Genomic DNA, 14830 nt, shown 5'->3' with positions numbered 1-14830 from the left:
TGGCAGATAAATCACTTGTTTAATTCAACATATTTATACTAAATGTGTTACAGTAAATAAACTTCAAGTATTTCTTTAATCTTTGACTGTTAAAAGGTCTATAAAACTTCTGCAAAAACCCAGAAAATCTGAATATTAATGCCAGAATAATGCATGTTCTTTATTTAAGAATTTCTAGGCTTGTTAAGCAAGTGTAATGTTCCCAAAGCCAACCTATAGGATGTAATTTGCCATCCAAAATTGATGTACTTTTATAATTTTAATGAGACTTTGGAGTGGAAGGTACTGAGTGAGATAGTTATTGACATAACTCTTTGACAGCCACACTCCCCTGACCACTGATCATCTTCTAGAAATATAGTTAGTCTTCATCTCATATCAGCTTTTTTTTTAAAAAAAAAAAAAAAAAAAAAAAAAAAAAAAAAAAACTTTGTGGCTTTCAAACATGATGCCTGAACAATTTCTAGATGTTTTTTTTTCTCAGTAATCAAGCTGTTTTACTGGTAAATGAAAATAGTTTTTAACTATCACTAGTAAGTAGAAAATGCAGAGATACAATAGATACAACTAGTTACATGGCTGATGCACTTATCTATGCTCTTGAGAATATGGCATTGTGGCCCTTAAGTCTTGACAGAATATGTTCCTAAAGTCTCTTACCTGTCTTTCAGGTCATGTGTAAAGTAGACAAGATTTCAGTTTTAAATCTAAAACCAGATTAAAAGGTAATTTGTGTAGGATAGGAAATCTTCCTGCTTTTCTGAAAGAATACTTTATTTTTATATTCCAATTACTATTTTTTTCAACCTTGTCTAATAGTTGGATGAGAGGGGAGTAGAGGGAAAAAGAATGGTAAAAATTTTGCATCTCTCTTCCTTTCTCTGTTTACTCTTTTAAAGCTGAGTGTCTTTTTTTTTTAATTTATCTAGACAGTACTAAGTTGAGGCAGGAGAGGGAGTGGGAGAAAGAAGGTATAAGCTCAAGAAGTATATTGAACTCTTCAAAAAATTTTTTTTACATCTATATTTAAAAAGGATAGATACGACTCTAATAACTTCTTCATTAGAAGAGGCACAAGAACTTTTTAATTAAATGGAAATAACTTCTTCAGGCTGTTTTATTTTGGAACATGAACTTTTTGAACTGAAAGGCAGATAAGCACATGTTATATATTCAAAACTTTGTTTCACATTTCTGTATGTCTTTACCTTATTTTACATTTGAAGAAAGTACAGAATATAAAATGTTTCAATTCACTTCCAGGAGAAGGTTAATTTTTAGTATAAAATCTGAAAAATCCTACAAGTTTCCTCAGAACAGTTAAGACAACTTGTGTAAAAATGGAACTGTCTTGAGAATATTTCATTAAGGAAAGGGAAATGTCCATTGAGGGGAACCATGCATTGCAGCCTCAGAATTTTCTTCTAGAACTGCTTTTGGTTTTGTGATTGTTTTCTGTTAGAAAGTTACTACTTTAAAAGTCTTTAGAATTCACAAATAGTAGTTAGCAAGATTTCAAGGTGTTGTAATAATGGCCTTGTAGAGTAAAATATACTATACTTGGGATGTTATAGAAAAATAGTCTTACAAAGTTGTGATTTATTGTATGAGTTGCATGAGAATGCTGCAATATGCCCATTCTTACTTTTGAAATTTTTACACATTTTTAATACTATTTATATATTGTTTCTCAATTTAATGTAACTTAGGTTTTTCCTACCAGATACACAGTCATTTCCATACAAAAGGTAATGTCATCTTTCAAATATTAAACTGTTAATCTTACAGCACCATGGAAATTCCTTAGAAAATGCTTAACACTATCATTTGGTTATAAGGGCAATTCTGCTGAATTTTTTTTTTTTTTTGCAGGAAGACAAGCTATATGTTCTGTCTTAAAAAGCTGTTTTAGAAAGAGTTGCTGATGTTTATTTTGAAGGTATGGCTGATATACAAGTAAATGTAAAGAATGAGATTTAAGTAAGACCAAGTTAAGAATTGGTGTTTATCATTATGGATGTATATTTCAGTTTGTGTGTGACAAGTCACACTAATTTTCAAAATACTTCATTTATTACACACCTGCTTTAAGGCAATTACAGCATATAATATAAATTGCACCATCCCTCATAAGTTTAAGCATTGACAAGCAACTTTGTTATTAACATGTTCAGCTTTAATTTTTTCGTTAATGATTCCAGACAAAACATAATAATCTTACTGAGGAAATTCAGGCTTCCAAAAGCTTAACATATAATTAAACAGTTGTTTGTAAACATTAAAAACAAAAAAGTCAACTCTCAGTCCCACCACCAAATGTCAATGACAGAGCATAGTACAAGTAAAAGTGAATGAATTGAAGATCACAGTTCCCTGTGCTACTGTGTTAGAGAGAAACTTGGGATTTTGACTCAGCTCTGTTGAAGAAACTCAATTTGACGATTACTAGCTAAAAGTGAAAGCTGTGGAAGGTACAGTTAATTGACAGCAAAATTATTGATCGCATATTTGACTTGGAATAATTTGTGCCATAATACTTTGCTTTCAAGATCAGTAAATTTAGGATAACTTTACCCTGAAATTTGTTTAGGGTACTAGGGGAATTCTAACTGTAGCCGTATGTTTAATTGGTGGGTTAGATACGCTAAAGTGTCGGTATACATTGGCTAAAGAACACAGGTGCTTAGTATAGGTGCTTAGTACAGCGTGCTAGACTGCTCAAAGCAGTAACCACTTCACTAAATGAAAAAAATCTTGCAGTAGACCATACGCTTTCAGACTGCTTCTCATCAACAAATTTAATATTGGAGACTATGTAAAACAAGTAATACTGGTCAAAGGCTGTGATGAGCATTTCATTGGCAAAATTACTGGTAAGTTTTCTCCTTATTTTACTGTTGAAATGTGCATTACCCTGTTACCTTTGGTATGTAGTAAAAGCCATGCTCTTGAGTCCTTTCAAGAAAGGAGAGATGGGCTACTTTTTTGGAAGTGTTTTCATGTATTTGCATATGATAGAAAGCATGGTTTCATCCGTACCACCTCCTATTGACATTAATCTCAAGTCTCTGTAGAAATAAAAAGGAGAAATTAATATATTTGTATGCTATATTGATGGAACATAGATTTTTCTGTGTTTAATATGGAGCTGCTTTTGTTACATTGAAATTTCTTGTTTACAGAAGCACATACACTGTATACAGGTGTTACCAGCACTGTAAATACCTTTTGTGTAGAGGAACGTTGCTGATTCAGTATCAGAAAGCTTAAGGTATAATTTGTCATGTTCAGTTTTCAGATTCTTTCAAAAATAACCTTAACTTGTCATACCACTAAGACTTTTCCCAGTATATTAGTGGCCCTGCCCAGCAAGAGCTCCTGCAGCTGAACTCTGAAGTGACTTCTATTTAGGTCTCATCACTTTGAATTGGCACATAATGTATCACTGGTTCTTGCCATGGTTTTCTGGCACAGTTGCTGGACTGTTTGGTTGCGTTGCCAGTGTATTACATACTTAGGCCAGTTGTTTGCAGAATGTCTCATCTGCTACACTATGTCTTGCTGAGTCTGCTGGTCTGTAATGCGCCTCACAATATCCCTCGTGATCCCTTGGAGCTGGTTTTTAAGAGTGGAGAGAGCGTTTGGAGAGCAAGCAGCAAAAAATCTTGCAGCACTAAACTGCGCTCAACTGTGTGGTAAAGAGTTGGCCTTTGATCCATAAGGCACTGCAAAATTACATGTTCTTTGACTGAGGAGCATCCTGGTCTTTCTAAAAGCTATATGAGGTCTGGCAAAACTTTAGTATAAATCCTTACCAGTATTACATGTCTGCTTCAAAAAGGAAAGGCTGCTCCAACACTATTTAATTTTGATTTGCTAGTTCTAACAGGACTCATTTAAAAGCCGACATTTATATCACAGAGTCATCCCTACCAGAATCGCCCAAGTTCCTTGCGCTATCCAGATTACAAACTACTGTGCACCTTAAGCAATTTTCTTCATAAACTTCATCCTCTTTGGAGAGAAACCTCGCCAAACAAAACAGTTCTAAACTACTGCTCTGGTTCAATAGCTTGAAAATTCCCTACCTTCCTATGGGCTTTGTTGATGGCAAGGGAGCTAGAACAACCGTATGTTATTTGTTCTTTGTGCTGTGGTGCTCTTGCTTTTTCGAGCTGTAGAATTCCCCTGGCAATGCTTAGCATCTTGCATCGTCACGGCACTGTATCAATAGTAAATAATTAAATCTCAAAACTCTTCTGGATTGCAGATAAAAATCCTCAATTTGCAGCAGGAGTCCTGGACACATGAAGCTTGTTTATATGAAGTTATAAATAGGCAGTGTTAAGATCTAGCTTTGGTACTGTGTGACAGGTATGTCAGACTATTTAATAGCAATTAGATAAATGTATTTGTGTTTATATTTAAAAAAAAAGTGGTATGTCAGTATTTGCTTATTTGCTGATGGATTTTATTTTTGTCTCTATGGGTAAGGAACATTGCCTGCAGGATTGACAAACAGGCAACCAATACAAATCTCTTCCCTCTGGAGAAAGGACAGAATGTTTTACCTAGTTAAAGAGGATCAAGATGACAGAAGGCTTGCATGATATTAATCTAGCAGCCCTCTTTTGGGAAGCAGAATCACTATCAACACAAGAAACAAAAACACAGGACTAACTATCCTGCCAGGAATTCTATGATGAAGCTGGGGAAGATGACATAGGAAGGTAGGCCTGTATATAAGCTATTTATGATTTGATCATTAATACTATATTAATAACACATATGCCTGTATATATATATATATATATATATATATATATATATATATATATAATTTATTGTTTCAGACAGGTTTTTTCTGGAATGCTTTTGTTCTGAAAAAGCAATGCTTTGCTTTCTGATTGCTCAGTAGTCTTGTCATTGCCCCTACAACAGAACTGAGTGTTTTGAAAAATCTTCCAACTTTGCAGAGCTGATCGCTGACCTATGGTTCACCATTAGATAATAATGCCCTCTGCGGGGCAGAGGAGGTTCACCATTATCTAGGGGGCAGAGGATGTGGGGTCCAGCTCTTTGTAAGGCAGAGGAATCCTTTTAGGCCTTAGTAGAGTAGTTTTGAGAGGGTGACAGTGTGGCAGCTGAGGTGCTATACGATATATTGCCAAGAGTCCATTGAGGAGCAAGTTTGTAACACACTGAACAGTTAAGTAAGGTATAATTTTGAGGAATTGAACTTCTAGCCGTTTCTTGAATTCTGTTTTCCTCAGAAAGTAGAGGTGGGAATCAGAATGCTCAAGCAGTTTGCCTGAAGAAAAAGATAAACTCTAACTATTTTATTCTGTTCTTCCTGAAGTACTCTCTGAAAATGGTTTCCTGTCACTCAGGAGGTCCCGTGCACCTGAAACATCAACTTTAGATGATAAGATTTATTTTGCTCAACCAAGTCAAGAGATATAAATATTAAGAAGCAATCATTTTTTTTCTCAGATGAAAAAAAAAAAAAAAAACACATTTGTGTCTTCAGTGCTGAATTTAAGAATTATGAGGGAAGGTGAGGAGCCCTTTCCACCCACCAAACTCAAGCCACTTTATCAACAGTTTCTGGTTATGCAGCAAAGAGCACAAAATGGATCCTCCAGATTGTCAGTTGAAGTTCCTTGTCTCCATAGGTACCATAACATATAACCTCCTTCAGAAATTTTTCAAGAACTACTTTGTGGGAGTGTGTTGTGTTTTTTTTTCCACTCAATCTTTCACTATTCTAATTTGAAGGCTGTCGCGTAACAAACTTACTCTGATGATTAAGAACCCTCTAATTTACAGCCTAATAAGCATGTTCATAACTAGTATAATCCACCTATTCTGATGCCAGTTTAAGTGGCATCTCCTCTTTCAGCTAGTACTTATCCTTTTGCTGTACCCACAGAGAGCAGTTCAGCCTTTTTCAAAAGCCAAGCTGTGGCTTTTATCTGGCTATAAACCTTTTGGTCCTCAGTCATCCTAAAAGCCAGGGTTGGTACTTGCTTGAGTCTGAGATCTTCCTTCAGTGTAATTTCACTAGGTATAAAGCAGGAACATGAACCTAGCTCACAATGAACACAGTCAGTGAGCATCAATAAAGGTTTTTGAACTTGCAGCATGCTATTCAAGCACAGAGACTGCAGGTAACACTACTGTATAAACTACTCTCCTCAGCCTCAAGCCTGAAAGCCTATAAAAAGTTTAGCATCTTGTAGCTCTGCTTTCTACAACCATATGCTACATACAATCAAGGATCTGCCTCTGCTCAGGTAGCCCTTCTAAATTACATTTTCCTCTTGAAAGCCATATGGTATTATGGTGTGAAAACCCCTTTTTATTCACAAACACTGTGAAAGAGGCTGCTACACTATCTTCACATAACTTTAAAGCTTGAGAAAATAAATTAAGTTTTTATCTTCCCCTTGTCTGGCAGGGATTGTTGGAATTACTAGTGCCCCTTTGATGTGGAGAAGAAACTGAGAATTCTATTGAGACTGAATTTTGGCTAATGCAGCTGTGTGGGTTCTGTTTTTTTCTGCATCAGCCTAGCATTGACATCACGGCAATAATTTCTCAGAGACTCTGTTCCCCGCTTTTCTGGTTGGGAGGGTGTTGCTAAATCTTAACAATTTTTTTTTAGCTCAGACTATCACTGTTTTCAAAAAGGCTATTTAAATGCTGCTTCCTTTCAGTGCAACGTGCGCTTGATTACAAAAGGCTAACATGTTTTTTAGTCAGCTAGATTGTTTACTGGCCATCAAAAAGTTAAACATAGTTTAAAAGAGTCTTTAGAGGGAGAAGATGGATCTGATAGCACATAGTGTAGTAGGCTCTAGCCAAACTAGCACAGAATAGCTAGTGGCTGTGCACAACAGTTTTCATGACCTTGCCCATTTCCTTCAATGGAGATTTTGAAAAAAAAATGTCTGTGCAGGAGTAGGTATAACCCTAGCTTGTTCTGGAGTATAGCTCTACTTTAAATTTACATCATTGTATGGTTACCTACTTTGATTTCCAATATTAGAGCTAGATGTCAAGTGCTCCATCTTCTAAAATCCCTCTCCCCAGTTACCTAGGACCGTGATACAGCAATGGTAGACCTTCCAGTGTTTGCTATGCAAGCCTGGGACCAGGTCTGTTTTTTTTTTGTTTTGTTCTTTTGGGGGTTTTTTTTTGTTTGTTTGTTTTTTTGGTTTTTTTCTTCCTTTCCCTGCTCTTTCCCCTTACTCTTTGCCTCAAAGAAATCATGAGAGCAAACCTTTCTGCCTTCCACATCCAGCCCAAGCCTAGACTCATTCTAGTTTAGTCATACTTTGTAAAGAATGAAAGAGTAAAAAAAAATAATAATAATAAACTGAATATTTCAATTCATATTTTAAAAATTTGAGGAACATAATAATTTAGAAGGAAATACATATTCAAAGAAATTCAACTTAAAAGCTATATGGAAGTTTGATTTTTACTTATCCTTAATTAAAAATAAAAACTCATACTGCAATACCTAGATGACCATAAAGGGTGAAAAAAAAAATCTGTTTCCTTCTGTAACTCTATGTATTTGGCAATGCTATTTTTATACTTTCTCTGTTTCACATGAGTAGCTGGTCAATATTTTCTACCTTTGCCTTCTTGAACCTTTCACAGTGCGTCAAGGAAAGAAATTTAGCATTCTTTCTATTACACCCCCCCCCCCAAAAAAAAATAAAACTTGTAAGAATTGGCAGCAGTTAGAAACAGTGCTTAGTGCTTGAAATTATCTTAATTAAAAAAAAACCCACATTTTTTAAGAAGGTAAGGTGACAATTTTTTTCCATTTTCCTGGAAGTGTATATAGTTGCTACTAAAATAGCAGTAGCTGAAGTAGCTTTCAGATCAGTAGCTGAAATAAAAAAAAAAAAATATTGTGATGAAGTCCAAAAAATTGCAGTATACTTGCTAAAAATTTTTCCCTCCTTCTGGTCTCTCATAACCTGGAGTTTTCATATAGATAAGTGTCTTCAGTAATTGATCTTTCCTAAGTCATGAGATCTTTGAGGCATTTGTTAAGGGGGAGAGAAAACCAAACACGAACACCAGTCTGTCTCTCTCCTTCTCCAGAATCATGCCGGGTGAATAAAGTTTGGAAAGTCCAATCCACTCCTGTTGATTTATATATTGGCTTGTATAAAATATTTCTATTAAACATTTTGATATTTGGGCTCAAAACTTTTTCCAAACTCATTCTCCTTCTCAAAATCCCTTCAACTGAAAATGAAGCATCTAAGAAGTATAAAAAATCAGCCTAAGAGAGCTATCTTTAATTACTCTTTCCAGAGAATATTATACTTTAGAAAAGTCATGTGTTCTACAAAGCATAAAAGACTAATGATTTAAAAAGAATGTTTATGAATAAAGTAAATTGACAGATAGTTTTATGTGGGACCTGTTTAGTATCTCCCCACCAACACTGATAAACAACTCCAAAGACATAATGTACAAACCATGTGTTATGCCATGTAGTCTTTGAGGAGTAACAGCCTGATGTATCGGACACTAACATTTCCTTGGAAACTTGGTAAGCCTTACGCTGCAAAAATCTTTGTATATTATACTGAATGTCATGCTGTGCACTTACGGTAAGTGCTGCTTGCTACTTTACCAACATCACAGTGACGTGAATGGTTACTCAGACTACTGCAGAAAAAAGAACTGTTTTAAAAAAGTTGCCGCTTTGCTTATCATTAGAGATTAATGTTTATAACATGAACCTGTAATTGTTTATTTAAGTAATATTCTACTTCACTTTTCCTGGAGCTTATGCTTATTCAGTAATGGAATTTTATTGATTCACAGAAAATGTTAATGTGTGGATATCCCAAGTCCTCTAACCTCATTTATTTCAGAGACAGAAAGATACGTTTCTTTGAACAGCTGACAAAATTGATACCAATAGGAAATACTCTGTATTTCTTTTCAGGAAAGCAAAAATGTGACTGTACTACTGTGCTTAGAAACTACTCTGGAATTTATATCGCAAAGCTCTGTCTAGAAGTAGCAATGATATATAAGGGTAGGAAATATATAAATGCTCATGGATTCATGGACTCAATGGACACATTACTAATTTGATAGTAAGTAAGTGCTTTGAAACAGGATTCATTTCACTCAGGGTGCTCACTTCTGCATCACTGGCAACCATTAGCTGCTAATAAAAGGTTGTGAAAAAAGTAGCTAAGAAAAACCGTCATATTGACAGCTGACTTAAAGCCACCATGGAACAGTCTGCACCTTCACTGGAAAATTTCAGGAATCCACAAATCAACAAAGATTGAAGATATCTCTGCCCTACCAGAACAGTATTTTTGTTCATAATATTAAAAATCGAAAAAAGAATTCCTAACTCAGATGAACCATGCCCTGCAACTCCGCTGTCGATGGTTTTCTCACTTGAGAGGGTGGACGCTGCAGAAAGACATATTTGACAGTAGAGAGCTTAGCTGCTCCATTTGCCAAAAGGGAAAGTGACTGTATGACCTGTACTGTTAGATCATATTACCTACGCTACATGGGTGAGGCAGCAGAGCATGACCTGAGAGTTGGGATCCCCCCACAAACAGACAAACTAGGAAAGGATAAGAGTTAAACATCAGAAAGTATCTCTCTTTCACTCCCTGGTTTAAACAGAAGAGACATTATCAGGAAATTATTGACAGGTTTATATGCCACTCTCTAGCATACTGTTTCTGCTTTTCTCCTGCTGTTTTCTACTGCTTTGGAATAACCTTCATTACTGCAACCAAATGAGCGTGCTATAAAGAAGTGAGCTTTTTATAGTTTTTTTTTAAAATGTGCTGTTCTCATTTTACACAGATGCAACGCTTATCAAAACTTTGACCTAACTGAAACACTAATTTTGCTAACCTTTGATTACGTATTGTATTATAACGGCTGACCTGAAATTTGTTAGAGTAAGAAAACAGAAGTTCTATGTTGGTTCTCCTAGAGGAGGACCTTTTTAGCATGAAATTAAAGAGGACAAATATCCCATATAAGGTATTTCTCATTTCATATTTTTCTTACATTAGTAAAAGAATTTTCCCATATTCACCACTCATTTGCTTACCTGTAAAATCTGCTCACCAGGACCTCACTGGTGAATCCCATTCCTCCCCAAAATTGAAGACAACTATCAGTCACCTCACGTGCCACACGACCTGCCTTTAGCTTAGCCATGGAAGCAAGTTTGGTCACATCATTGCCTTCTATATAGAGAGCTAAAACACAAACAAAAAAAGCCCCGCACAGTTGTACACACAGACTCTAATCACCGCCTGTCTCACTGCCAGTTGTCTCTCTATATTCCTTTATAAAGAACCTGAGAAGGTTCTTTACGTTAAGAAAAATACGTCTGAAAAGATGGACATGGAAGCTCACCAACAGTCCGGTACAGCAGAGAGCGAAGGAGTTCCACCTCTGTTGCTAGCTCTGCCAGGCGGAAGTGCACTGCTTGGTTATGCAGTATGGACTGATCAAAAGCTTTTCTCTGGCGAGTGTAGTCAATAGTTTCTTGTATTATATTTTCCAGTGGTGTCAGGACTTCAAGAATCAAAGCACAGAACAACACATTGTTTTACTTAGATCTTTTCAACAAGAAAGGAAACAACACATTTTATCCCCACACATTGTACAAGCAGTACGTTAGGTTTTTTGAAGTAAATTATTTCATATGCTCAAATTGCAGTGCCTAGTTCAAGTTCAAGTTCTTACAAAAATGTGTGTCATTCCCTTGTACCTTAAAGATAGGTTCTTTACATCTGATAGATTTTTTTTAACACCCCAAACTGAAAAAAAAAACAAAGGAGACTGAGGAAAGTGGGGAGCAGGGAGGAAAAATAAGAGAAAAGTATTCCTAATGACAAGTATGAATACTCTGTCTTTAGGGCTTTTTATCATTTGGGGCTCTATCAAAAGCTTGTGACAAATCCTGCTTTCTGTGCTACGTGTGTTCTAAAGTCTGTTACAGTCTCAAAAGAAAGTCTGAAGGTACACAGTCTGCTCATCGAGGAATGCCGTAGAATATATTTAAGGAAGCTTTCATATGGTAGAAACCTATTCAGAGATCAAGGAACACCAGTAGGCTGTTTGCTGTGTTTGCATTCTGTCATCCAAAATCCCAATAAAGGAAGTGAAAAGTATTAAGCTTCATAGCCATGTTTAGTAAGTCCTAAACTGCATTTCCAATAGAAACAAAACTGAAGCAGGAGACTGCTGGAAGACAGATGAGAGAGAGAGAAGAGAAACTCTGCTTTAAAGTAAGATGACTAGTTCACTGCCATTTTTTGAGTAACCTTACAGGGACTTTTAAACATTAAGAGAAGGAAAAGAGTTTGCTTTCCAAGGCAAACCAGCCCTGAGATGAAGGACTATGTTATCAGTCTCCTGCAAATTAGCTAGAGTAACATCAGGTACTGAATCAGTGCAGAAGAATTTTGCTTGACAAATGTGGAATCACGGTCATTATGGCAAGCAGTAGGGAGTGGGGAGAAAAGCCATAAATCCATCTCTATGAGAAGAGTCACATTTTCTCATTTGAAAGTATGCATATCCGTATATATAAAATTTACACTCTGAAATGCAAGAATTGGAATCCAAAATGCAAAATACAAACAACCCTTGGCTTCTACAAAATTCCTTTTCCATCTACTGTGGCTCTTCCAGTTTATCCACGACAGTGCCTTACAGGATTCCTCCATGCTTCCAGAATCTCTTTTACATCATTTTCAAGCCCACATCAGGAAATAACTTTGTATCCCACCGGTTCCTCACCTACACGACCGCTTGTCAACTTTTCCACAGAGCACCATTTTTCGCATACTGCCCCCACACTCCAGAATGTTATCAGCTTTTCTTGTTCCTTAAATATTACCCCTCCTTTTACAAGCAACTATATCATCAGTGCTTATTTTGCAAAGAGAATACAGAATAATGTCCTACTTTCACCTGCATTAACACACTAGTCTATGCTGTTACCCTGCTGCTGGTTCTCTAGACAAGTAATTGCTTTTTTGAGGGACAGCTCTTCTTCAGAGAGAACATCCCTTTTGAAGGACCATGTTATGCATTGCTGTAACACGTAAGATGCTAATAGGTTTTTCTTTTTACTTCTATAGCCTCTAGCTTGAGAGATGCTATAGAAAGTGATATCTAAGAGTCTCTTGTCCCTTTTCTTTGTACTTCTATAGTCTCTAGCTTAAAAGATGCTATAGAAAGTGATATCTAAGAGTCTCTTGTCCCTTTTCTTTGTACTTCTATAGTCTCTAGCTTGAGAGATGCTATAGAAAGTGATATCTAAGAGTCTCTTGTCCCTTTTCTTTGTACTTCTATAGTCTCTAGCTTAAGAGATGCTATAGAAAGTGATATCTAAGAGTCTCTTGTCCCTTGTCCTCAACCTGATACCTAGGAAGTATGCAGAGTCTGAACTGCTGGGAGGGAAAATAAATAGCATGCGCTAGTGCTAGGAAAGGAGAAGTGAGGTGAGAGGGATAAGGATGAGGAGTCCCTCGCTTTGTGTTGGTCTGTCAGAGCAAGGCAATGCAGCTTGGCTCACGTGGTTCCCAGCAGCCAGCAGCTGGTGTAATAAGGAATGAGGAATGGCCAAGAAGGGGCAGAAGCAGGACCGATTAAGAAGCAATAAAGCAGCACCTATTGGCTGCAAACAGGCCTAAGGTCACAAGGAGAGTTTGGCCCATCTCTGCTCAGGCTGCCAGCACACATCAGGGCCGGGAGCAGGGTGCCTGAGAGAACTGCATGTGCTTCCCTGCCTCCTTCCTATCCCCATTTCTCAGCTAATCCATCCTCCCTGTTTCTCCAATATTCCTTTAGCTGTCAACCCTGTCCCTCTACTTGTTCTCGGAAGCTGTAATTTGCATACAGAAATAAACAGGAAATCTTCAAAGGACAGGTATTTAGAGCTACGCACATAGCTCTATTACGGCAAAGCTTAACTGTACTGCAAACAGTGCAATGCAAAACATGCAAACAGCAATGACATGCAACATGCCATGAATACTATGAGTGACAGCAGCCTTGCAGAACATAATAGCTTACGATGCTTTGTTACATCTTTGTTAAAGATAGAGAAATGCCATTCTTAAGTTAATAGTGAAACTCAATTTCTCTCTGAACTTCTATCTTTCTTTAATGTACTCACAAATTTGTTTCTTCTTTTGTCACATAATCTCCATATCCTCAGGTAATACTGGATCCATCAGTTTTAACTGACAGCACATGCAGGAACTATCATTCTGGAGTGGCCCAAGGAGTCCTTTAGACATCAGAGATCATGAAGATCTTCAAGTTCAAAGACCCTGAAGTTGCCAAATGTGGAGTAATTTTTTTCCTTATACTTCTATCCAACTTATATTTTCCCATTTAAACTTTCTACTCACTGTAAATATAGTTTGCCTGGCTATGTCTCCTCTTAAAATGAAAGGAAATTAAAACATTTTTCTCACAATGTGGCTGATCACTGTCTAGTGAGATGCACGATGGATTACTATCCCCACACTGAACAATCTGTCTTTTAAAGATGTGGGCTATACATGCAAAATGATCCGTCATCCTGTTTACTGGCCATGACTCAATGCTACTCAGAAAAATTAGAATACAGAAACAGATAGAAGTAATTAGAAAAGTGCCATTCTACTTTCTCATATGTATTAAACTCCCTCTTTGCCCCCAAGTTAAGCAATTCACAAAAAAAAAAAAAAAAAAAAAAGTTTGCTTTCTCACCATAGCAACATCCTTTTCCTGTGATCAGTGTAACTGGTTCTTAAAGTAACTGCATTTACTTAGTGTCACAACATGGGAAGAGATGTGGCAGTTGCTTTTTTTTTTTTTTTTTTTTTTTTCAATGAAGCAAGAAACAGCAATTTTTAACAATGCTGTGGATACATATCACTCAGTAAAAAAGACCGTATCTGTGACCAAATTTTGATTTGTTAGAATAAGATTATTGAAAAAATATAACTTTGAATAAAAATGCTTCCAGGAAATTTGTTTCTCATTTGTGTTTTAAATTTGGTTCACTGAAAAATGATTTAAAAAGAAGGTGAAGTAGGAAGGGAACTTCTCACAAACGTTCTAAGAGTTGGCCACAAAGAAGAAAATTAATAACCAAAAGGAAGGCATGTGATACTTGATACAAAACAATACTTCAGAAGGAAAAGAAGGAAAGGAAAAGAAGGAAAGGAAGGAAAGGAAAAGAAGGAAAAGAATTGTTGTCAATTTATTCTTCCAGGTTTTGGGAAGCAGTCAAAACAAGCATGTCAGGATTTATCCTTGAAGTGATAAAAGTAGATTGATGATTTTCAGTGTTAAATGAGTAGTCATGATTGGGGAAGGAATAGAAATGTCTTTCTGAGGGCCAGAAATGAGGACTAGGAATACACATGCAGACCTAATCCTGAAACTAATCCTAATCCTGAATCCACCAAGCACCTGGTTCCCATCTGAATATCAGTTACTTTCTTTTTTTTTTTTTCTTGTTTGCCATAATTGGTTTCTTATAAGGTTTGCAACTTGACTGAAAGTCTGGGCCTTGTCCCTGCTCCCCATGATCTTCATGCATTTTGTATCAGATAGTCAATTGACAAAAAATGAAAATAACCCAGGGGGTTCAAAGCAAGGCCTAAATACACTGACCACTAAGCTGCAGGATCAGGCTTTCCCTCCCTTTGCCAGCTCCAAGGCTCTTCCATTCCAGCTGTGCTCGCCGGGCTTCCAAGGGGTGAAAGATGCCTTTGTCAGATTGCTCATCTAGATG

General features: G+C 36.6%; 1 protein-coding gene and 1 long non-coding RNA gene across 6 annotated transcripts in view; one reads left to right on the top strand and one right to left on the bottom strand.

Annotated features, from left to right (window-relative positions):
- Nucleotides 1–1709: 1709 nt before the first annotated feature.
- Nucleotides 1710–13987, top strand: LOC134136882 (uncharacterized). 3 transcript variants are annotated; one of them, XR_009957571.1, is made up of 4 exons: nucleotides 1877–1939; nucleotides 4271–4374; nucleotides 4495–4730; nucleotides 13259–13987. It is a non-coding gene; the product is annotated as an uncharacterized LOC134136882 (long non-coding RNA). The 3 variants fall into 3 exon arrangements; XR_009957570.1 differs by having other exon boundaries at nucleotides 1710–4374; XR_009957572.1 differs by lacking the exon at nucleotides 4271–4374 and having other exon boundaries at nucleotides 1871–1939.
- LOC134136880 (probable acyl-CoA dehydrogenase 6) overlaps nucleotides 2155–14830 on the bottom strand; it is an 88003-nt gene continuing 75327 nt past the window's right edge. For 2 of the 3 annotated variants that reach the window (XM_062569130.1, XM_062569129.1), the window contains exons 7-9: nucleotides 10441–10602; nucleotides 10130–10280; nucleotides 2155–3068 (exon numbers count right to left, since the gene is read on the bottom strand). In XM_062569130.1, the coding sequence (XP_062425114.1) occupies nucleotides 2978–3068; nucleotides 10130–10280; nucleotides 10441–10602 (404 nt within the window). In that variant the 3' untranslated portion in view covers nucleotides 2155–2977. The remainder of the gene's footprint in view (nucleotides 3069–10129; nucleotides 10281–10440; nucleotides 10603–14830) is intronic. The other variant, XM_062569131.1, reaches the window with a different exon arrangement.

Source organism: Rhea pennata, chromosome 2, assembly GCF_028389875.1.
Source record: "Rhea pennata isolate bPtePen1 chromosome 2, bPtePen1.pri, whole genome shotgun sequence".
NCBI lineage: Eukaryota > Metazoa > Chordata > Aves > Rheiformes > Rheidae > Rhea > Rhea pennata.
This window is presented reverse-complemented; position numbering and strand designations above follow the sequence as displayed.